General features: G+C 33.4%; 1 protein-coding gene and 2 long non-coding RNA genes across 5 annotated transcripts; all 3 read left to right on the forward strand.

Moving 5' to 3' along the window:
* The first annotated feature begins 1,490 nt into the window (after positions 1-1,490).
* On the forward strand, positions 1,491-3,852 carry LOC132626861 (uncharacterized). 2 transcript variants are annotated; one of them, XR_009577688.1, is made up of 2 exons: positions 1,491-2,159; positions 2,750-3,852. It is a non-coding gene; the product is annotated as an uncharacterized LOC132626861 (long non-coding RNA). The 2 variants fall into 2 exon arrangements; XR_009577689.1 differs by having other exon boundaries at positions 2,762-3,852.
* Positions 3,853-6,086: 2,234 nt separating this feature from the next.
* Positions 6,087-8,586, forward strand: LOC132621562 (uncharacterized). Of its 2 annotated transcripts, none has more exons than XR_009575556.1 (3): positions 6,087-6,242; positions 6,447-6,555; positions 8,114-8,586. It is a non-coding gene; the product is annotated as an uncharacterized LOC132621562 (long non-coding RNA). The 2 variants fall into 2 exon arrangements; XR_009575555.1 differs by lacking the exon at positions 8,114-8,586 and adding an exon at positions 7,213-7,305.
* Positions 8,587-9,497: 911 nt separating this feature from the next.
* On the forward strand, positions 9,498-11,950 carry LOC132626862 (acyl carrier protein 1, chloroplastic-like). Its single transcript, XM_060341877.1, has 4 exons — positions 9,498-9,723; positions 10,632-10,727; positions 10,944-11,066; positions 11,562-11,950. The coding sequence occupies exons 1-4, from the start codon at positions 9,664-9,666 to the stop codon at positions 11,682-11,684; spliced, it is 402 nt and encodes a 133-aa protein (XP_060197860.1). The 5' UTR covers positions 9,498-9,663; the 3' UTR covers positions 11,685-11,950.
* Positions 11,951-23,847: the final 11,897 nt, after the last annotated feature.

Here is a 23,847-nt window from a genome sequence, read left to right on the forward strand (position 1 = left end):
ACAATATACAATTTTTTCAATTGTATTATCACTTATGTTATATCCAAGGCACCCCCTGCCTGATAGAATCACATTTATAGGCTTTTAAAGTGAGGGTACAAATTGGGCCATTTCGGATAATATTACAAACATGGGCTATTTCGGATAATTATTTTTTCTAAATAGTCATAGAGGGTTATTTTCCCTTAAAATTTTGTACATGGAAAAAATTTACTCGCACTCAGTTTTTATATAAGGTATATTAATTTACTATTGGTAAATCATAAATTAAGGTGAGAATATGTATTGATTAACTATGACTATAATAAAATGAATATTAAATAATTATAATTTAGCTATAAGCTCAATGATTTAGTATAAACTCATTTATATGACACTATTATTATTTGGGAAATTTGTATTTTTGGTTTTTGGTAAATCGCAAATCTTTTCTTATTACAAATCTACAAACAAATTAGGAAATGTATTATTTACCTAGGTGACCTGTGATACATATATGAAAATTTAAAATATATAATTTTTATCTAAAAATTACAAAGAATTTGATGTCAAAATTCACACAACCAATTAAATAGATGAATTAACCTGGGACTTCGAAGACTACCATTCTTCGAAGGAATTTAGAAATACGATTTTATGCTATCAATAATTCAACATATTTTATTTTATTCTTTTAAAGATCTGTGTATGGAATTAGATATGCAAGAAACTCTAATAATGCCGACCAAGTAGCCACATGTTAGGAGATCGTATAAAACTTTCATTGAAATCTTATATAATATGTGTGTAAATTTTGATGCGTGTATACAAACGCGGAATCTGAAAATAAATATAAATATAATCTCAAAAGCTAGCTTTAAAGATTCAAGTTCTGGTTGTTGGATAGTGGTTGTGTCACTTTCTTCAATTCTTCTTTTCCTGTTTTACAAGAGGCTAGATAGAAAACATATGATTTTCCATGTTCTCAAAAGTATCTATCGGAAAGTGATGTGCATGAATGGGCGTTAGGCCATCCAACTTTAACAAAGGGAAATGTGCACAAGAAAATTCTGGTTGTTGAAAATTAAAAACGTGCACAATTAACATTAATTAGTTCTCCTACCATGCCTTACCACTACCTACTAATCTTGGCACAACCTGTTTTTCATTCCTACAAGTACCTAGAACCTGGAAGTACTCCATCTAGTCCATTTCACTTGTCCTCAAATAGATGGTTCAAAATAATTGCCATATTAGAAAATTAAGATATAATTGAGTACATTCTTCCCATTTTAAGCTAGTAATAATTATTCGTAGAAGTAATAAACATTGACTAATTAGCATAGGAAACATAAGTAAAGAGAGATTAAGAGAGAATATTTATTGAAGAGAGATTAACATTCTAAATGATTAAAAATAATAAATAAGGGTATGATAGTCAAAACACATAGTTTCTTAAGGGACGTGTAAACCAAAAATGTGACAAGTGGACCAGAGGTAGTATTTTTTTTTTTTTCAAATATTCTAAGACCTTTCTTATTGTGAGTAGTTTTATGTCATCGAGGAATGTTATAGGATGTATAGGAATTCGCCCTTAACCAGTGGTGTAACATTTGAGACTCAAGATGGAGAAATTTCCACTAGAAAACATTTTTCTCTTTAATAGGCTCTACATAGTACAAATTTAAATTACTCAAGCCACGCCATAAATACTAAACACCTAATGGTTTAAAAAAAAAAAAAAGCACTAGCTTTACCATTTGATTCCTTAGACTAATTTACCTTAGTTATCTAGTAAAAGAGTAGACTTTTAAACTTCTCCACCAATTGGGCACACTGACCTTTAAAATATGTTTTTGATCCAACAGAACTTCTGAGAAGCTCATTTACACAATACCAATTCAAATTGAAGAACTTGCTAAACTCAATATATAATTAACAAAAATTATTGAAGGAGAAAAAGAAGTGTATTGTGTCTCTTCAATCTGCACGGAGGTTGTTTTTACATTAAATGGTGAAAGTGTTTATGGACCGGATGCTTTTACATGCTTGTTCTTTCAAACATACCGGGAGATAATCAAGGTGGACATTGTTGACATGATTAAGGCTTTTTTTTGGGGCAAGAATTACCATGGTTCATTACACAGACAAACTTGGTTCTTATTCTAAAGAACGAACAGGTACGAACTTTCATTGATATGAGGCTAATCAATTTAAGTAATTTTATTAATAAGATCTTGTCTAGAATGCTTCATATATGACAGATTGGTGAATTGCTTCCACATCTGATTTTCATAGATCAGTCAGTCTTTATGAAAGGTAGAAGTATAATGGAAAATGTGTTGCTTGCTCATGAAATTATTAGAGATACTATAATAAGAACTAAATCTGCTAAAGTGGTAGTTAAACTAGATATGACAAAAGCATATGACAGTTTTTTAGTTGTTCCTCGCCAAAATTCTCAGAAAATTTGGATTCAGTGAGGTGCTTATTGACATGGTATATAGGCTATTATCTAACAACTGGTATTCTGTGTTACTGAATGGACATATAGATTTTTCAAGTCCTCAAGGGAAGTGAAGCAAGGTGATCCTTTGTCACCTACTTTATTTATTCTAGCAGCAGAGGCACTATCTACGGAGTTAAATGCAGTATATGAAAATTCTAATTTTGTGGATTTGATATGCTACAGCGGTGTCCAAAGATAAACCATCTCTCATATGCTGATGATACAATACATTTTGTATCTGCTAATAAGAAATTATTGAAGTTGATTATGCAGGTAATTGCTAGATATGAGAAAGCATCAGGTCAGTTGGTGAATCTAAACAAAAGTGTCTTCTTTATGCATGAGAAAGTTCATAGAAGTCTAGTTTCAAGGTTGAAACAGATTACTAAAATAAAAAAGGTACTTTCCTTTCACATATCTTGGCTTCCCGGTGTTTACAAGATCTCACATTATGATGCAGTGGTCAAAAAGAGAGCCAAAAGAGTTTAAGCATGGCAGGGAAAGTTATTATCATATGCTTGGAGAACAACTCTAATCACTCATGTACTCCAAAGTGTACCAGTATACTTTTTATCTGGAATCAATCGCCCTAAATGTTTCATAAGACATGTATAACATATTCACTAAGTTTTTTTGGTGTAGTTTAATGGACAACAAAGGTGTACACTGGCTAAAATGGTATAGCTTAACTTTGCCAAAGGAGGAAGGGGAACTGAGTTTTAGATCACTCTTTGAAGTATCAAGTGCACTCTTTTGTAAATTGTGGTGGAATGTGAGAATTAAACCTTCCTTTTGGAGTTCCTTTATGATCAACAAATACTACGAAAAGATGCATCTAGTTATAGCACAAGCCAAAGGGGCATCACCTATATGGAAGACACTGGTTGCAGTGAGAGAACTGGTTGAACATCAGATCTGGTGGCAAATCAAGAGAGGTGACTCTAGCTTTTGGTTTGATAACGGGACCAACCAAGGAACTTTATATCATGTTTTGCCTGAGGACTGTAGAGGAAATAGAAGTTAATCAGTTTGCTAATACAAAAGGATGAGATTCTCAGGCTTTGACCTGAAGACTATGTGCAGCATGTTGTGCATAACATTCCACCTCCTGATCGTATGCAAATGTAGATAGAAGATGGTGGTTACTTGAAAAGAATGGGATTTTTTTTGTCAAAAGTGTTGTGGACTATGTGCGATACAAGGAGGAGAAGTTGGAGAAAATATTTACCATTCAAGTTCTCTTTCCTATTATGGAGAGCATGTAAGTTTATGATACTTGTGGATGAGATACTGTGTAGGAGAGGAGTATGTTTACCATCCAAATGTTGATATTGCATAGCTCCTAAGCAGGAGACATTATCCCACATTTTTCTAACCTCCTACAACCTTAAAACTATGGAGAATGTTTGCTAATTTTGCAGGTATACAACTGGTGGGACGATGTTTACCATACATGATAAGCAATTGGTGCAAGGCTGATTATAGGCCAATGTTGAAGTTTATGATACATGCAGTTCCAACTATCATTAAAAAAGAACACAATCAAGCATGAGAAAAATGAGATTTAACAGTCTAGTACATACTATCACTATGATTGTATGACAATTGGTGCAGACTGTATATCCAAACCTACAAGCAAATTTCTATGAAACAAGCTCAGCCTCCTTGATGGAATAAGACCATTTATGTAGCCACAATTCTCAAACCTGCCAGGTCTTCCTTTTCCACCGAGAATCATATTTCATTTAATTCGTAATTATTCGAGCACATCAGGAACCACATAATTTAATTAACGAGGCTTCCTATTATGAAATTAATTCAAACTATTTGAATTAATTCGATCATAATAAATTATGAATTATTCCACTAAAAATTCGTAATTTCACTCCTCAATTCATTTCAAAATTCTTGCATTAAATCTTATGTAACTCCCATGTTAAGATTTAGATACTAATCTATTAAAGTAAATTACTGTTAATTTATTTATTATTTCCTTTAGACTTTCGCTTAACTTATTTCATATGCCGGATATAAAATTCATCTGCAGGGTTTGCGCATGAAAATTTATAAGCTTTCATTAAGGTGTATCATCAATCTCTAGACCGAGACGTGGATTCCATCAACTAGCTATTACTCCACCAATGTATATTGTTATCATCTAATTTATCAGGCATATTGACCCATAAAAGAATCTCGATTTTTAATAAATCAAAACAATAAACGATATACACAACTAATAATAACCATATCAAGATTAAGAGTATAAATACATTTATGGACTAGAGAATTAGTTTATTAAGTCAGTATAAAATACTCATCTCTACTTGTGACTGTTTAATAGATACAAAATGTACTAACACAAGAAGTCAGAACTATATCGTACTCATAATTAAGATAAATTATAGTTAATCTTGTGCTACAATCATACCGATAGCTTGTCCAATTTTCATCTTAGATTGTGAACATAAACTTTATACTTATAAGAATAGACAATTTAATCTTGCGTATATAAGCTAAAACTCTATACACTAAATCTACTATATAAGTAAACTGACACACCGACGAATACATGATCTATTTAAATCTTTATTAAAAATTAAATAAATAATTATTCTCTAATAAATATTATATCCAAATACATAATCAATAGATATATCCCAACAATATACAAATCAGTGTTAATGTTTAGAAGAAACAAGAAAAATGCAGAAAAGAGAAGACGGCATAGGCATATCCTACTCAACATTTTACTCAAGACAATGCAGCAGGACTTTTAGCTTTAGGACATTGTCACCCAATGATCTCTTTCATGAGCCATATGACCGACGAGCTTTTAAATAAAAAATATGACAAAGGGGCTCTAGAATATGATATTCAGAAATTAATCATCCATAATTAAATAATCAACTTCATATTGGGGCTATGCCAACTTCAGACATTTCGGTTTGTAATTAGTTTTGGCAGTGCAAACTTCAAATATATGAGTCTTGAAATAGGCTTTGGCAAGCCCAGGTTAAGACCCTGAGTCCGGAGTTGATGTTATAGGGGCAATTTGCAGTATTGTCCTTCGCTGGGGGTGGTCTTTCATTTTTATCCCTCAAATTGGCAGTCTTTAATTTTTGTCCTCTGCCTTTGCAAAGGCAGAGGGCAAAAGTTAAAGACCGCCAATTTGAGCCCAGGTTAAGACCCTGAGTCCGGAGTTGATGTTACAGGGGCAATTTGCAGTATTGTCCTTCGCTGGGGTGGTCTTTCATTTTTATCCCTCAAATTGGCGGTCTTTAATTTTTGTCCTCTGCCTTTGCAAAGGCAGAGGGCAAAAGTTAAAGACCGCCAATTTGAGGGACAAAATTTAAAGATCGCAAATTTGAAGGACAAAAATTAAATATCACCCCAAATGAAGGGCAATCCGCGCAAAAAAAAAAAGATTTTTTATAGCGGCCAAACTTACAAAATGGTATGAATTTTGTCTCTGTATTAATAGTGGGTCCTCAAATTTCCTATGTGTGCACTTCGGCCATTTTCTTTGCATTAAAAAGTTTTTCCGTTATTTTTGGTGTATTTGGTTAAAAGTTAAAGCAGAATTGCACCAGATACCAATTTGAGCTCCCATATTTAAGCCTAACTACTTTTTAGAGTATTTAAACTTTAGCCTGCGGAGGGAAACTTTAAACAAAAGCATTGTTTTTGTTGCTGCTGCCTTTTCCTCCTTACTTTCCATTCTCCCCATTTTTAATCCGCAACCTAAAAATTCCAAGTATGAATTTCTAACTCTCTTCCATTTAATCAGTGCTCATTTATCAAAACCTATTTCGGATAATGCTAACGTTAATACTTGAGTCTATATTATAGGATATTTGACATTTTTTCAAATTCTGAGCGATAGTGTTGATAAAAGTTTTGTGAAATTTTTTATGTCATAATCATGGTAAGGGATTGAAGCAAATTTTAGAGAATGCAGCTATATAATTTCAGAAGTTGGAGGAGGTCATATGAACCCATCTATCCAAACAAGGTGGATTGGATTCTGCTTATAACGTGTTCGACATGTTGCTCCAATGATATTTGAGGTATGAAATTTGGTTTTACAGTGCTCAACTTCAGACCTTTTGGTTAGAACTGCATATGCCATGTGCAAATGTTGACGGTCCCCAACTTTAGACCTATATATCTGAAGTTTCAAATAAGTGATTTTTCAACTGCGATTTCACATGTCTGAAATTACTTCTGAATTGTTTAAATTTTATGAATTTTATAAATTTCGGTTATTCTTTAAATAACGGTTCTAAATACTGCTATTTGTGCACTTGACCAATTTTGAGGGAGAGATTTTGGGAATATTACGCTCCATGTCTTTTGTTGAAAATATTTGAGGCCGGAATCAAAATGACTCAATAAAAATCCAAGTGAACCAAAATATCCCAACAAAAAAAAAAGTTACAAAACTACCTTTACCGCAGTAAAATACTGCGCTAAAGCAGTTCATGGAGACGGAGCCGTTAACTGCTTTAGCGAGTATTTACTACGCTAAAGTTTTTTTTTTTGTATAGCGCAATAAAATACTGCGCTATAGCGAGCACTAAAAAAAAAATTTGGTAAACTTTTTTTTTTGCAACACTTAGTGTGTTTTTTCATACTTTGACCAACGATTAGTCGTGTGTCAAGACTCCGAAACGTCAATATTTTATATAGAACCTGATATTTTTTTTTTGCGTACAATAATGTAGGCTCAATACATCAAGGATACGTAGACGTTCGGATCGTCATTTTAGGGGTTGAAAAGGTGTCCGAAGTAAGTTTTGTTTGAAAAAACTTTTGGCCAATTTTTTTTTTGTTTGTAACACTTAGTGTTTTTTTCATAATTTGACCAACGATTAGTCGTGTGTCAAGACTCCTAAACGTCAATATTTTATAGAACCTGATATTTTTTTCTGTGTCCCAATACATCAAGGATACGTAGACGTTCGGATAGTCATTTTAGGGGTTGAAAAGATGCCCGAAGTAAGTTTTGTTTGAAAAAACTTTTGGCCAACTTTTTTTTTTTGTAACACTTAGTGTTTTTTCCATACATTGACCAATGATTAGTCGTGTGTCAAGACTCCGAAACATCAATATTTTATATAGAACCTGATATTTTTTTCTGCGTACAATAATATAGGCTCAATACATCAAGGATACATAAACATTCGGATCGTCATTTTAGGGGTTGAAAAGGTGCCCGAAGTAAGTTTTGTTTGAAAACTTTAGGTTTAAGTGTTCTATATACATAGACGTCCATTTTTATTTGAAGACTTATTGTCATTAGCTTAAAGATTTTTATTTTAAGGTTTTAGATTTAAGTGTGATATTTTTAATGCGTAATTTTATTTCGAATATACACAATTTTTTGCGCTCGACATCCGATTTACGCGATTTCTTTTTGCAACATATTCGAAATAAAGTTACGCATTAAAAAATAACACACTTAAGAAACACTTATTATTTTTTTTTCATAAAAAGATCGCAACATCTTATTTTAATAAATCTTTTTTTTGCAACAATTAGAGTTCTCTTTTCCATACTTTGACCAACGATTAATCGTGTATCAAGACTTAGAACCTGACTTTTTTTCTGCGTACTATAATGTAGGCTCAATACATCAAGGATACATAAGCGTTCGGATCGTCGTTTTAGGAGTTGAAAAGGTACCCGAAGTAAGTTTTGTTTGAAAATTTTAGGTTTAAGTGTTTTATTTTTTAAGATTTTAATTTAAGCGTGTTATTTTTTAATCAAGACATAACTTTATTTTGAATATAAAGCTAATTCAATTTGATAAAAAAGTATTTAAAAATATATGGAGAAAAACTAGTTGTAAAGTGGTTAAACTTTAGATAGTCATAACTTTGCACTCGGACGTCTAATTTACGCGATTTTTTTTTTTTTTGATTTTGGGTATTTTTCCGAGATCTATGCGGACAAACGGCCGTAAGGCGGTTTGACCGAGCCGATTTTTAAAAAAACGCCTTTTATCCCATTCAATTTCAATTTTCCCTCAAATTGGTGTGGAATTTTCAGTTTTATTTACTTATAATATGATGATACGCAATAGATTTCAACGTAAAAATCTCAGGGTAATGTAGCTGTGAATGTCAATTTCACTTCTGTAGTTTCAATTTTTGAAAATAAAGCTGACTAATTTTCTCGACATATAAAGTTGACTAAAATAACCTTACAGTCAAACATTAAGTTTTTTTTCAAACAAAACTTACTTCGGGCACCTTTTCAACCCCTAAAATGACGATCCGAACGTCTACGTATCCTTGATGTATTGAGCCTACATTATTGTACGCAGAAAAAAATATCAGGTTCCATATAAAATATTGACGTTTCGGAGTCTTGACACACGACTAATCGTTGGTCAAATTATGAAAAAACACACTAAGTGTTGCAAAAAAAAAAAAGTTTACCAATTTTTTTTTAGTGCTCGCTATAGCGCAGTATTTTAATGCGCTATACAAAAAAAAAAAACTTTAGCGCAGTATTTTACTGCGCTAGAGATAGTTTTGTAACTGTTTTTTTTTTATTGGGGTATTTTGATTCACTTGGTTTTTTATTGAGTCATTTTGGTTCTGGACTCAAAATATTTACGCCACGTAAACCATACTTTGTGTATAAATGCACGGTTTAACTTATATTTATGTATAAACACCTTTTATATACTTTATACAAAGTTGATACAATATGTATAGTAATTATCTGTCAAATATAATATTGTATATTGGGCTAGTGACGTAAATGTTTTGGAAATATCCCGTTTTCTTTTTGCAAAAGAAAAAAGAGAGAAATTTTTCATCCAAACTGTCTTTTTCTGCAAAAGATCTTTTCCTATTGTTTTTTTTAAACCAAACCCCTGTAATTTTCCAAAATTGTGTGAGTGAAATAAGAAGTTTTAATATTATTTTTTCAGAGAATTGGTATTTTAGAGAAGTTAAACCAAATGGTCCAAAATGTCGATAGTACCAAAGCAGCGGAGGAACTATGATCTGAAAACCCAACAACAAAAAAGGGTCTATAAAACCAAACCACTCGTCCATACCCTTTTTACTACTAGTATCATTTTTAGCTGTCCATCTTTGTGTTCTCCGCCACTTTCCTCTCAGATCCATTCTTTCTTTCTCTTTTAGATCTCATCATCATCAATGGCTGCTTCTTCCTTTGCCATCTCTTCCCTTTCATGCTCCTCTTTCAAGCCCAACCAGGTATATTTTCACTCTTAAATCTACTCTCTTTTTTTTCTGTTTAGAATTAGTCCCTTTTGTTGTGTTTGAAATCTTATTTTGGTTTTTCATCTTTGTGATTTTCTTGATTTATTTTTGATGTTGTATTTGTGTTAATAAGTTGTGTAAATTTGAGGTGCTGGTGTGTTAATGCTTATGTGTGAAAAAACTTCATTTTTTTCCTAGTTTCGTGATGATGTGTTTTAAAATGTTTTGGATCTTGTTATTATGTGTCCTAACGATTTGTTTTCGGAATTCATTTTGGTGATGAAATGTCTTGATTTTGCACTTCTATTAGTCATTTTTTTTGTGTCTTTTTTATGATTTATTTGGGAATAGACTGTCCCTTGATGTGAATTTGTTTGAAAGATTCTTTTGGTGATAAAAAGATCTGATTTTGCACAATTTTTTTTTATAGTAAATGTCTTCGTTGTCCTTGCAGATGGTTTTTTCAAATCTGGTCCTTGTTGTTTTGCTTATATCTTTTTTCAAATCTTTCTATTAGATCTGTTTATGATAGTTGTGAAAGATTTTCATTTGCTGCTTCACCATTTGAGTTTGTACTCTAAATCTTAAGAGAATTAGAATACAGTGCATGTTCTTTTTATCTCCTTTTGTGAGTTTGAAACTTTCTTTTTCAACTATGGTTGATCAAGTTATTAAAAACCAAAGCTTTCATGAAATCGCTTAAGCAAAGATATGAATGAAACGCTACTGGAAACGGAAGTCCGTTGTCTCATTTAGAAAGTGTGGGGTTTTTCATAATTTTCAACCTTTTCTACAAAATAAAAAATCATTAAGCTTTATACAATCTTCTATCTGTGTTTTACTTTTCCTCTGTATTTGATGTGTTGTGTCTCTAACTGAGCTTCTTCTGTTGAATCGCTCAGGCATATTTGAAGACCTCCTCCCTTTCTATCAAGGGAATAAGCTTCCCTTCCCTCAGATTGAAGCCAGCTTCTCGCCGCTTCAGCATTAACTGTGCAGTATGTTTCTGCTTTCTTTTATCAGAGTTCTAATCCAGGCTGTTCAAATATTGTTTTTTCTTGTGAGGGGAGATTAGCATTTCTCGTTATATCACAAGTGATGCATGTTTAAATTGGTTGGCTTGGTGCTATATTTTTTTGTTTAATTGTTTTAAGAGATCAATGATTCAGCAGTCCCATGCTACTAATTAACAATTAAGAATTGTACATGTGCAGGCTAAACCAGAGACAGTTGACAAAGTGTGTGAAATTGTGAAGAAACAACTGGCTCTTCCCGGTGATAAAGTAGTCAACGGAGAGTCAAAATTTACAGCACTTGGTGCTGATTCTCTTGACACGGTAAGTTGAGTTTAGAACAAAATTTTGCAGTGCCAAGTCCTGCAACGTTTTGTTGATCAAAATGGCCCTTGAAACCATTACAAGTGTCCCGATATGGGATTCATCTAACATATTTAGAACCCTAATGATTATGTGGTATTGAAGGAATGTAAAGGTAGAATGGTGCTTTCCTTTAGAAAGTGGGACTACCTACTCCTGTATGTAAATTGTTACCAGAATTTTTAGAAATGATCAACCTGAACATCTTAAAATATAGATAAAATGCTGGTATAACCTTAGTATACGAGAGATGCCAAGTTTTTTTCTTATTTTCTGCTACTAAGACATCCTAAGCTATATAATAAGGTAGCTTTAGCTGCTTGTTTTCTTTTCTCATCTAGTATTTGAACCTCCAATAGTTTATTCATATTTTGGAATGCAGCTGATTTGTCATTTCTGAATTGTGTAAATTCTGCTCTAATGGACTTTGTTATTGATATTGTCGTTCATGTCCAGGTTGAGATTGTCATGGGACTTGAGGAGGCGTTTGGAATCACTGTGGAAGAAGAGAATGCACAAACTATTGCAACAGTTCAAGATGCTGCTGACTTGATTGAGGAACTCGTAGCCAAGAAATGATGAGAGAAAGTTGAGATGTAGAAGCTTACCCCCAGCAAGTTAGGTCTAGTCGGAGGGATCTCATTTTGGTTGAAAGTTTTTGTATCTATTTTAGTCATTTTAAATGGGTTATCTCTTTATGGGGAGAGCCTCTATTGCAGTCTTGTGTTCCAGTGAGCTTTGTCTTAGATAATATGATTTCTTTCATCTGAGAGGAACTCTCATTCATGGCTTGTTTGTTTCATTTTCTGTAAGACTGGTCATATTTCAACGGCATCCTTGTAGTATTTATGTTTGTCTACTGCATTCTGCAGACCTTTTTGCCAACCGCAAAATCCTCGGGTTAAAAGGAAAGGGAAAACAAAACTGAGGGTTTTTTCGGTGAGAAAATGATTATATGATATGTTGATGCCTAGTTGTTTTTTATTAACGAAGAAACAGAAAAGAAAGGGCTGTACAAAAATGGCGATTGGAATGTTATGTAGGTGCAGGAGTGGGGACTTGTTTGGTTGTAAAGTTGGTGAAGTATGAGGTGATGAGGCAAATCTTTTTGTCTTATGCAGTCGTGCAGTTAAAACAACCCTTACAAGGCGTTACTTTGAGATTGGAGATAGACGATATCAGAGATCCTCTAATATCGTCCAATCTTTTTACTCGTACTTTGGAAATGCTATTAGGGATTTGCAGTTAACATTCGCCACTCTGGGAGTAGCTATATGTCAATCTTACAAAGTGGGGTCAGTATGGAAAAAAAAAATACTATGACAGAATACTATACAAGCATGAATAAAGCTGTCTGGAAAAAAGCGCGGTAACTACCAAGTTAAACGATAAGCGAAGTACAAGCAACAATAGATAGTAGCAAAAATCGAAGGACAAGAAACTACAGGAGTAAGGTAGCAAAAATCCAACGACAAGAACTATAAGAGTAAGGCGACTCCTAGTATGAAAAGGCTAAGCTGGACAGCGCTCAACGACCTATTAACCTTCTATTCTCATCTGTGTCCTCCATAACCTCTTATTTAAGGTCATGTCCTCGGTATGCTGGAACTACGTCATGTCCTTTCTAATCACTTCTCCCCAATACTTCTTCGGCCTATCTCTACCTCTCCTGAAGCCGTACATGCCAACCTCTCACACCTTCGCACTAGAGCATCCGTGCCTCTCCTTTTCACATGTCCAAACCATCTCAACCTCACTTCCCGTATCTTGTTCTCCACCGAGGCCACTCCCACCTTGTCCCTAATAACTTCATTCCTAATCCTCTCCATGCTAGTATGCCACACATCCATCGCAACATCCTCATTTCCGCAACTTTCATCTTCTGAACGTGAGAGTTCTTGACTAACCAACACTCCGCCCCACCTAACATAGTTGGCCTAACCACCACCCTGTAAAACTTGTCTTTGAGTTTTGGTGGCACCTTCTTATGACACAAGACTCAGAAAGCGAGCTTACATTTCATCCATCCTGCACTAATAGGATGTGTGATATCACCATCAATCTCTCTATTTCCTTGTCATAAGATTTATTCCCAAAAAATGTAGTCTATGTAGTGTAACTAGACATGACTCGTACAAGGGAAGGTCATTTGAGTCGAGTGTTTTCGATATGAAGAATTATATATATGATTTTTTTAATAAATATTAAATTTGAATTCATAATTTTAAAATATAATGAATCTAAGAACTTTATGCCTGTAAGGGTGTACAAAGAAAACCGACAAACCGCACCAATTGATAATCCGAATCAAACCGAGAAAGAAACTTGACTAGTGGTTTGGTTTGACTTAGTTTGGTATTGGAAAAAAAACCGATCATAATTGGTTTGGTTTGGTCTGATTTTAATTAAAAAAGGTCAAACCGAACCAAACCAATCCGACATTACATATATACAATTTTTAAAAATATTCTATACATAAAAATATTTATTTGTATTATTTTTTTTCATAGGTTTTGTCTTTTAATATATTATTTTAAGCTTGACTATGTGTTTTATAGCCCACAGATGTGTAACTCAAATAAAGCCCAAACCAAAATCAAATCAATACTAATGTCACGCCCCGAACCATGACCTGGGCGAAACACGACACTCGGTGCCATACTGCATGTGACCGAGCGAACCACATGGCTTGCTGAATCATCATGAGGCATACATGAGCGGAAATATAGCATGAACGTGATGAGCTTTTATAAAACATGTGATGTCATAATAATTTAATGAAATACTTGTTTGAATCATAAATGCGGAAATAACATGAGTTGAGCCAAAGATGGCTAAACACCTTGCATGTCTAACATAACTATACTGACTAGTCTATGAAACCTCTAATCGTGAATCTTGACTGGAAAACGTACTTGCCGGGACAAGGCCCCCCAGCATACCTAAAACTGCATGACTAGTAAAATAAAGATAACTGACTAAACCCCGAATGAGATGGGGCTCACCAATGAGCTGATACGAGAAAATCCTACTGAGCAGATGCGGCGTCCTGTAAATACGTACCTGCATCGTGAAATGCAGGCCCCCGGGCAATAAAAGGGGACGTCAACACATTGAATGTACTGGTATGTAAAGCAACTCAAAGAAATAACATGTTATCATGGAATAACATGATAAGAACTGAAACTGAAAACCTGGACATGAACATGAGCATGAGCATGGGTATATATATATATATATAATATGAGTAAAACATGGTAAGTAGGGAGAGCATTTCATAAACCGACACGTGATATCACCACGTGGATACGTGGAGTCTGGTACCTCGCCGGACCAGCAGAGCCCCCATACCTTGCCAGGGTATAAGGTGGTAACGTACCTGATGGATCCATTCAGTGTAAAATTAAGATACCGTCCTAACTGGGCGGAGCGATCCTTGTCCTACGATGGCTATGTAGTTTCAGGCTATCTGAGCCTTCTCGGTAATTCGTGCAACTCATATATATATATATATATATATATATATATATCCAAAAACATGAACATGATATAATTGGCTAAGAAGCCCATGATTTTCGTGAATTAACTTGTAAACATGGTTTCATGAAATAGCTTATAAACATGGTTTCATGAAATAACTTGTAAACATGGTTTCACGAAATAACTTGTAATCATGATTTCACGAAATAACTTGTAAATATGGTTTCATGAAATAACTTGTAAACATGGTTTCATGAAATAACTTGTATTTAGCATGTATGTATCTTGTATCATAGCATGAAAATAATTATATAATATAGTTGCATGAAAACTTGTAGACATGTAGGATATTCATAAAATAATCATTCTTAGTTAAAAACATGCATGCATGAACCCATGGAATACAAGATATGGGTTTTCATGGATTATGGACTGATTCTCAATAATCATATGGAGTTATTAAGAACACAACGATAGAATAATAGCAATTCATACATAATATAATCATGGACATGGACCTAGGGTTGTCATGAGCATGGTATAGAAAATCCTAGTTTTCGTAGAGAATCATAATTTATGAGGTGTGGGGAAGAACAATGATGTTCCCACACGTAGATAGTAACTCTATATACCGGGTAATGCTCCAAACTTGAATTAAAGATTTTAATTTTGAAGAAGATTTCCAAAATCTTGAATTCTTGAACCTTGAGATGGATTTTCTTGAAAACCCTAGTTTATGAACAATGATTTCTTGCTTGGATTATTAAAGTATATGTTAGAATTGAGTTGAAAGGGTTTGGATTGACTTACCTAGATGTTTTGGATTGTTGCTAGGGCTTGTAATTGTGAATAATGAATAAAAGAACTCAAGTCTTGAATTTATACAAAAGTGAGGCGGAAGTTATATGAACATATTATACGGTCCGTATAATATGACCATATTTTATCATGGCTGAACAGAACGTGGATTTGAAGCGTCATGAAGCACGGACAAGTTATACGGTCCGTATAAAATTATATGGGCCGTATAACAAGTTCGTATAACATGATCAGTGAACGGACTGCTCTGTAATCCTTCAGTAAAATAACCATAACTTTTTGTACAGATGTCCCCTTGACCCCCATAACATACCGTTGGAAAGGTATTTCAAAGGGCTATAACTTTTAAGAAGGAAGTTTTCACAAATTCCAAACGTAAGTGCCCGAGAACAGGCCATAAGTATAGACTGTCCTAGACTTAGACGAATTTAGAAGACCTTAAGAACTTCACTTTTTGGTTTGACTTCAAAACGACTGTTTATCACCCGAGTTCATCCCAAATAGATTCGTATAGCTAAAATATCACCTTTATACTAGATTCATACATTTATACCTAATTCGGATTTACGGGATGTTACAACTAATGCTAACAAAAGAAATTCAATTCAAACACTAGGAATGACAATAATGTATGACATTTATTCTTTAGTTTTGCATTGGTTTAGACAGTGAAAATATATAACTTAATTTTATTTTTTCTTTGTCATTTAATTAATACTTATTAGCTGTACTTATTTTAGCATGACTTTATATTTTTAGATTATGATCATTTTTTATTATGACTTATTAATTAGCAATATTTATTTTATGCGATTTCATTATTTTTGTTGTTGAATATTTCATTCCGATGTCATCATTCATATTACATTTTGTGTTATTTTCTTAAGAAACACCCTAATTATATAGTTGTATCTTACTAGGACTAAAAAAACATTTGAAGTAAAAAATATATATTATGTATTAAGAGCTCTCCGAAAAAACCCAAGAAAATCAAGAAACCCGAGAAAATCCGACTTTTGTTGATTCAGTTTGGTTTATAGATTTAAAACTCCGATACAATTAGTTTAATTTGATATTTGAAAAACCTGAACCAATCCGATCCATGTACACCTCTACTTTATTGGTTGAATTAATCAAGTTAAAATTCTGAATACTTTCGTTGAGACATTGCAAGTTTAGAGGTGTCTGCACTCTGCATGCTTATATTTTGGTTTAGTTCTGTAATTTTTAAATTTTTAGACGATTTTGACAAATTGCAACATTTACTGGGGCTCACAAAAACCAGCAACTGTTTCAACACTATTTGAAATTAAGGCACTCTAAGTAAGTAATATTTAGGAGATAATAACTCTCTGCATATAATCAAAATATAATCGCTTCTTATTCTCCTTCCGCCTCTCCAAGATATTGTTATGAGATTCCACTTGTAGATGTTCATGAAAGCAGAACTTTAATGAATATCAGGATCTTGAACACAATAATCTTACAAGAAGAGAACATACCGAAAACATACCTGATGTGGAAGACATTAGCACGAAAACGGAAGCATTACTTGTATAAACTGGTTTCTACCTCCTTGCCCTAGCCTTACGTTACCACAGCCGTCAGTGATGGAAAAAGTATCTAGAATAAGTGGTAACTCTAATGGGTGGAGGCAGGACTAATTTATAGGAGTTGAGACTTAATCTGTTACGTCCTTCAAGTAACCGATCTAACAGACAAGATTTATTTTTCATTAAATATTAGTCATGGGCTTTACATTAATTAGGCCACATATTAGAATTAATAAAATTCTAACATTCTCCCACTTGGCCCAATGATCACATAATACTAATCAAATGACATAAAACATTAGTAGCGCATAAAATAAATCTCTTCTACAATGTCCATCATACATACCATAATATGACAAACCACTAATGCGAGTTATGGCGGTTATACATAATTTTGTGCTACATACTCCCTTCCATATACTACAACATTAGCAACTTATCACACTAGGTTCATAAGCTATAAAACATTTAACATTATGGTCCACAATAATGTCTCACGAAGACTCATCATGTAATATCTCAAAACAATAATGTGTACACCATCAGGAGAAACAGGAAATTCATTAATGTATATCAGAAACATATAATTGAGCTCAGAGTGTCAAATATCATAAGTACATCAGTCATAAGTACAACCAAGACTCATTATATGTACATATTCTCTAAATGTTTTTGGTTGTAAACCTTCATTAATAGATCTACAATCATGAGATCATTTTAATAGACACTCTTTGTTTCTGAATCTTCTCTTTATTGACAAAGTACTTTTAATTCATAAGTTTGGTACCTCTAGAGTACTTGTCATTCTTAGAAGAAAACTACTGCAGACTAATCATCATAAGTTTCAGCGGCTTGGTAATGGCGTCGACAACTCCAAGTCCTGAAATAAAATTCTACAAACATAAACATGAATAGTGACTTCAAACATAATGTCACAAATTTCACTTCCATGAATGGTAATACAATGACAATTTGCTTAACATTATTTCACACCATTGTTCCTTCACATATAGGAACAAATATTTAAGTGTGATTTTATTTGTTATTTTTAACTGTCAAAATATTGATAAAACTGAATCCGAGTATCCAATCAACTGTCATTATATTGGATCTCATATACATAAACATGTATCATTTGTTAATTTCGGGTACCACAACACTTTATGCATCTTTTAAGTGATAAATTATAGGTGAATACTTATGCAATCTCTCTAGAGGTTTAAGAGAGACAATTTCTGAGACAACCCATCAAGGAATATGACTTATCAAGAAATGTTTCATTCGTGTTAAAAGGATGTCTCACTTGTATCTTTCTTTCAAAAATTCTTTGAGAGAACTTTCATGCAAAATCACCAAATCATTAGCAACAAATTATATATTATCAACATATGGGTTAAAATATAAACATACTCCCACTGATCTTCTGGTATATTCACCGATTATCGATACTTTTATTAAATCCAAAAGATACTACAGTATTATTAAACTTAATATACCATAGTCATGAGATATATTTAAGCCCGTACATTGACTCATTTCATAAACACACCATCTGACCTTTTCCTTTAATTTTGAAACCCTCTGGTTGGTCCATATAAACTTCCTCCTTGAGGTCTCCATTAAGAAAGACAGTTTTCACATTCATTTGGTGTAACTGTAAATCATAATGAGCCACTAAAGCCATAATAACACCAAAGCCATAATAATTCTTAACGAGTCTTTCTTTGAGACCGGTGAAAAGGTCTCTTTATAATCAAGGTCTCCTTTCTGAGTATAACCCTTGGGAACAAGTCTGACTTTATATCATTCGATATTTCCATTTGAATCACGTTTGGTCTTAAAGACCCATTTACAATCGATTCTTTTATAACTTTCTGGCAATTTAACAAGATCTCAGACTTTGTCGTATCCATGGATTGTAACTCTCCTTTCGTGGCATCAATTCATTTATAAGACTCAGTACTTTCTATGGCTTATGAAAAATAAATCGGATCTTTATAAGTCTAATGTTAAAATCTGACTCTTGCAAACCATGTAATCATCTTGAATAGCCGATCTTTTTAATGGCATTCTTTGTGGCTCATTTGTGTCAGATATTCGTGAGTTAGTTCCTTTCTAGAGTGTTTCATTCAAATGTTGTTCTGTATTTTCAAAATATTCTTCGACAACATGAACAATATTTGTTATTGGTGTGGAAGTAAGCACATTCATGCGCAATGGAACATTCACCATTCAACACTCCCTCTAACTTCACCATTTTCAATGAATCTTGCATTACCGATTTCAACAATTCTTGAGCTATAGTTTGGACAGTAAAACCCATACCCTTTATATTTCTCTGGATAAACAATAAAGTAACCACTTACTGTTCGAGAATCCAATTTCTTTTCATGTGGATTATAAATTCTAGCCTCCGCTGGGCATCCCAGAACATGCATGTGCCTTAAACTGGATTTCCTTCCATTCCACAATTCAAAAGGAGTCTTTTGAACTGCCTTACTAGGAATCCTATTTAATAAATACACAACGGTACTAAGAGCATAAATCCACAAATATTTGGGTAATGAGGAATTACTTATCATACTCCTAACCATATTCATAAGTGTTCGATTACGCCTTTCTACAACCTCATTTTGTTAAGGTGTTACTGGCATGGTATATTGTGCACATATGCCATGTTCCTCGGGGAACTTTATAAATGGACATGGACATTCGTTATATTTTTCATAATATTCACCATCTCTATCTATCTGACCTAATGATTTTTACCTTTCTATCCAATTGCCTTTCAACCTCATCGATGTATACTTTGAGGGCATCCGTTGCTTAAGATTTTTCTTTCAGCAAATGGACATATCCATAACGTGAAAAATCATCGATAAAAGTGATAAAATATTTTTTCTCCATCAAAAGATGGAACATTAAAGGGTCCGCAAATATTGGTATGTATAATTTCAAGAAGCTGGGTGCTTCTTGTGGCGCCTTTCTTAGTGTGCTTGGTTTGCTTTCCCTTAATGCAATCCAAACATATATCAAGATCGGTAAAATCTAGATTTGAGAGAATCTCATTCTTTACTAATCTTTCTAACCTTTCTTTGGATATATGATCCAAAATCTGTGCCACAAGGAAGCAGAACTTTCATCTAGTGAACTACGTTTAATTCCAACATTTTGATGAAGAGCAAGAAAGAATTCAGAAAAACATTATCGAGTTTCAATTTATATAAACCGTCAATAAGAACACCAAAATCATAAAGAATGGTATTCTTATATAAATTGAAACATCCATATCCAACCTAAAAGTCAAATCCAAAACATCAAGTCTTGAAAGAGAAATCAAATTTCTAAAATTGAAGGAATATAAGGAGTTTGTAATAGATAAAGGTGATGCCCAGTCTCCAAGATCAAACATTAAGTCCTTATGCCGTCAATTGGAATCTTTATACGATTCTTGATGAATAAGAAATTCTTATTTGGATTTGGGTTTGGATCATAATGAATCCCTTTCTTTTTGAATCAAATTTTACGTTTCAGGCAATCTTTCTGATAGTGCCCTTCCTTTCTACAGAAACAACACACATCTGCCTTGAGTTCCTTATGAGCATCCTGTTGAACTTTAGCAGGTTGCTTTCTTCTTCTTTAACTTGTTGGCCTTCACTTTAAGTCCTTTACCAGCTTCTTGACCCATGAGGTTAATAGAATGACTTCCTTGTTTCTTAAGTCTTGGTACCTCCTGAATAAATATACTAGACAATTCACTAAAATTCTACTTAATCTTAAGAGTAGTTAATTTCGAATTGTCCATACTCAAGAGGCAGTGAGTTCAGAATAAACTGAATCAAGAAGGTGTCATTTGCCTTCATCCCCAAGGTTTGATGTCTTGCTGCAATATCAGTCATCTAGATGATATGATTTTACATACTACGCGACCTATCAAACTTCATGGTCTTGAGTTCAACCATTAGTGTACCGGCGAGAGATTTGTCAGCAGAGTGAAAACATTCTTCCACAAACTCCAGGTATTCCCTGGCACTTTCTGTCTGTGGAATAGTACTCTTTTGTTGGCAATAGTCATTCGCATAAACATAAGGCTCAATCTGTTAGAGTGTTCCCATGCTTTATGGAAGGGCTTCTCATCCTCACTGCTTGTATCAGTAATAACAATAGGTTTTCTTTTTCTTTTTAAGTAGAGCCAAGTCAAGATTCATCACACCTAAGTGGAACTGGACTTGTTCATGCCACTCAGAGAAGTTCAATCCGTTGAACGCAGTAACAGATGAAGTAAGCGGTTGAAGAGGAATAGATGCAAAATAGAGATACAATAATATGGATTCAGCAAACAATAAAAGTATATCGTAATTCTCCTTTGGGTGATACTACGACACTTCAATCAAACATATAAGACATCTTTTGATATACAATACATATTTGATTAAAGAGTATTAATTTACCTCATTATGTTCACTACTCATAGAATAATTGATTCACCTTTGGGTAAATCCATAAGTTCTAGCAATAGTGAAAGTCAATTTATCTATTTATTTTCAATAAAAGACATTTCATTACTTTAATGGACAAACGACAATATTTATATATGCACGTCTTTCACAAACATACTAGTTTGACCACTTTGATGACCAACAAACTATATAGACATTAATACATGCATAAAATAAATACACAACTTATGTACGTACATTTTAAACATTCTAGTTTGACCACTTTGGTGACTAACAAAATATAAAACCATAATCACGTACATAATATAAACAATTAATAACTTTATGCATGTAAAATTCATAAACAATCTAGTTCGGCCATTTTGGTGACTAACAAGCTATATAAACATAATACGTGCATAAAATTAACATGGAGATAATGTATGGGTCGACATTAAACATTCTAGTTTGCCACTTTGGGGGCTAACAAACTATATAGCTTTAAACACATATATAAAATCAACAATAATAGCTTTATCAATAACTTAATGACCCAAATTCTTTAAATAGCTCAGAACAAAATCACTTTATGGCCTAAAGTAAACAGTTAAGAGTCCAACTCTAACTCAATTAAGCAACTAAAACTTTTTTCATTATGGGTTTAAAAGGTTGGAATAGAACACCCCTTTTATGGCATCCAAATAAAAAATAAAACTAAACATACGTGTTGAACTTTAAATGGATACCAAAAAGAAAAAATTAATCGAGAGACCAAACATTAAAAAAGGTAGTACTTCAGTCGTGAGATTATTAATAATATAGTACCACAGGTTTTAATTCCCAGTATAAACACTTCGGTAGCATTCTTTCTTTATCAGCCACCATTAGCCGGAATTAATGCTTTATGGATGGCCTCTAAACTTTAGATGCTACATAAAAGAAAACTGAAGTAGACATTATCATAGGGCAAATCAATAGAGACAGCAAAAACGTCTAATCCCTTTTTATAAACAGTGAATCATTGCCGGCATGGTAACGTGATTTTGAAAGCGGCAATACCATTAGCATTATTATACATTCAGCATAATATAGTCTTTCTTCTGCGAAGATTATCGGTTCAAATATTCAGGCTCTGATGCCACATGAAAGATTAACTTAATGAATATCAGGATCTTGAATACAATAATCTTATAAGAAGAGAACATACTGAAAACATACCTGATGTGGAAGACATTAGCACGAAAGCGGAAGCATTACTTGTATAAACTGGTTTCTACCTCCTTGCCCTAGCCTTACGTTAACACAACCGTCAGTGATGGAAAAAGTATATAGAATAAGTGGTAACCTAATGGGTGGAGGGAGAACCAATTTATAAGAGTTGAGACTTAATTCGGTACGTTCATCAAGTAACCGATCTAACGGACGAGATTTATTCTTCATTAAATATTAGTTATGGGCTTTACATTAATTGGGCCACATATTAGAATTAATAAAATTATAACAGTTCAGGAACACTATCACGGAACTCAGACACACTGTCATGAAATTTTAACTTCTACAAGTGAAGCTCCAAAATAGTATTTTGAAGTTATAATGATGTTGGACATTGTTCACGATAAATTTTGCTAGCAGAAAATAAATAACTGCAATCATAAAATGAATGTGAGAGAAAATCATTTTATTAATTATTTTGTGAGTACAATTCTGAATGTATCCCTTAATTCTAATCTCCGTGTTGGTCGCCTTGAATAGAAGGCCAATGTAGCGTCTTTCTCGAATGAAGGATGGACTTTTGTTGATGTGTTGAATCTTGGAAGAACTTTGAGCAGCACTTTGGATTGTTCTTGAGAGAAGACGTCTCTCGAACTCTCCTTCTTGTTGAAGACCTTTGCAGAAGACTTATGTGGATGTCGTTGCCTCCTTTGCCTCTAGTCAAGATGATATGCAACTTTCAACATGTTTTTAAAAGGGGATGTGACTCAGTCCTTTATATAGGTGTGAGCTAGAGGTTGAGGGTATTTTGATTTTTAAGTCTAACGGACCTTGAGCTAAAATGACATGGGTTGAGCTCGTCTTGTAGAGGCCCAATTTAATGGATAAACCCAGATGTAATTTGAATTTCATTCAAATCATCTAATTTTAACTTAAATAATTAATTCGACTTTACTAACCAAAATTTGACTTGGTCAACATGAACTTAGAACTTAATTCAAATTTTATATGGATTAATTCAACTAAAAATTTGATGTCTACAGACATTTTATAATATTTTAATGCCAATTTGTCGTTATGTTTATAGTCTCTGGATGTTTTTGAATGTTAATATGCCCCCACTAAGTTGCTCCTACTCCTCCTTCAAATTCATCAAGCGGCATTTTGATGTGCTTAATCATTTTTGTCGTAAATATTCATGAATTGCTTAGAATATTAGAACGATTTCTATTTTTGGAC

The sequence above is a fragment of the Lycium barbarum genome, chromosome 2, assembly GCF_019175385.1.
Source record: "Lycium barbarum isolate Lr01 chromosome 2, ASM1917538v2, whole genome shotgun sequence".
Taxonomy (NCBI): domain Eukaryota; kingdom Viridiplantae; phylum Streptophyta; class Magnoliopsida; order Solanales; family Solanaceae; genus Lycium; species Lycium barbarum.

Coding starts and splice junctions, on each gene's coding strand:
- LOC132626862 (XM_060341877.1), top strand. CDS start 9,664: ATGGCTGCTTCTTCCTTTGCCATCTCTTCCCTTTCATGCTCCTCTTTC. Junction 9,724..10,631: donor CCTCTTTCAAGCCCAACCAG/GTATATTTTCAC, acceptor TGAATCGCTCAG/GCATATTTGAAGACCTCCTC. Junction 11,067..11,561: donor GTGCTGATTCTCTTGACACG/GTAAGTTGAGTT, acceptor GTTCATGTCCAG/GTTGAGATTGTCATGGGACT.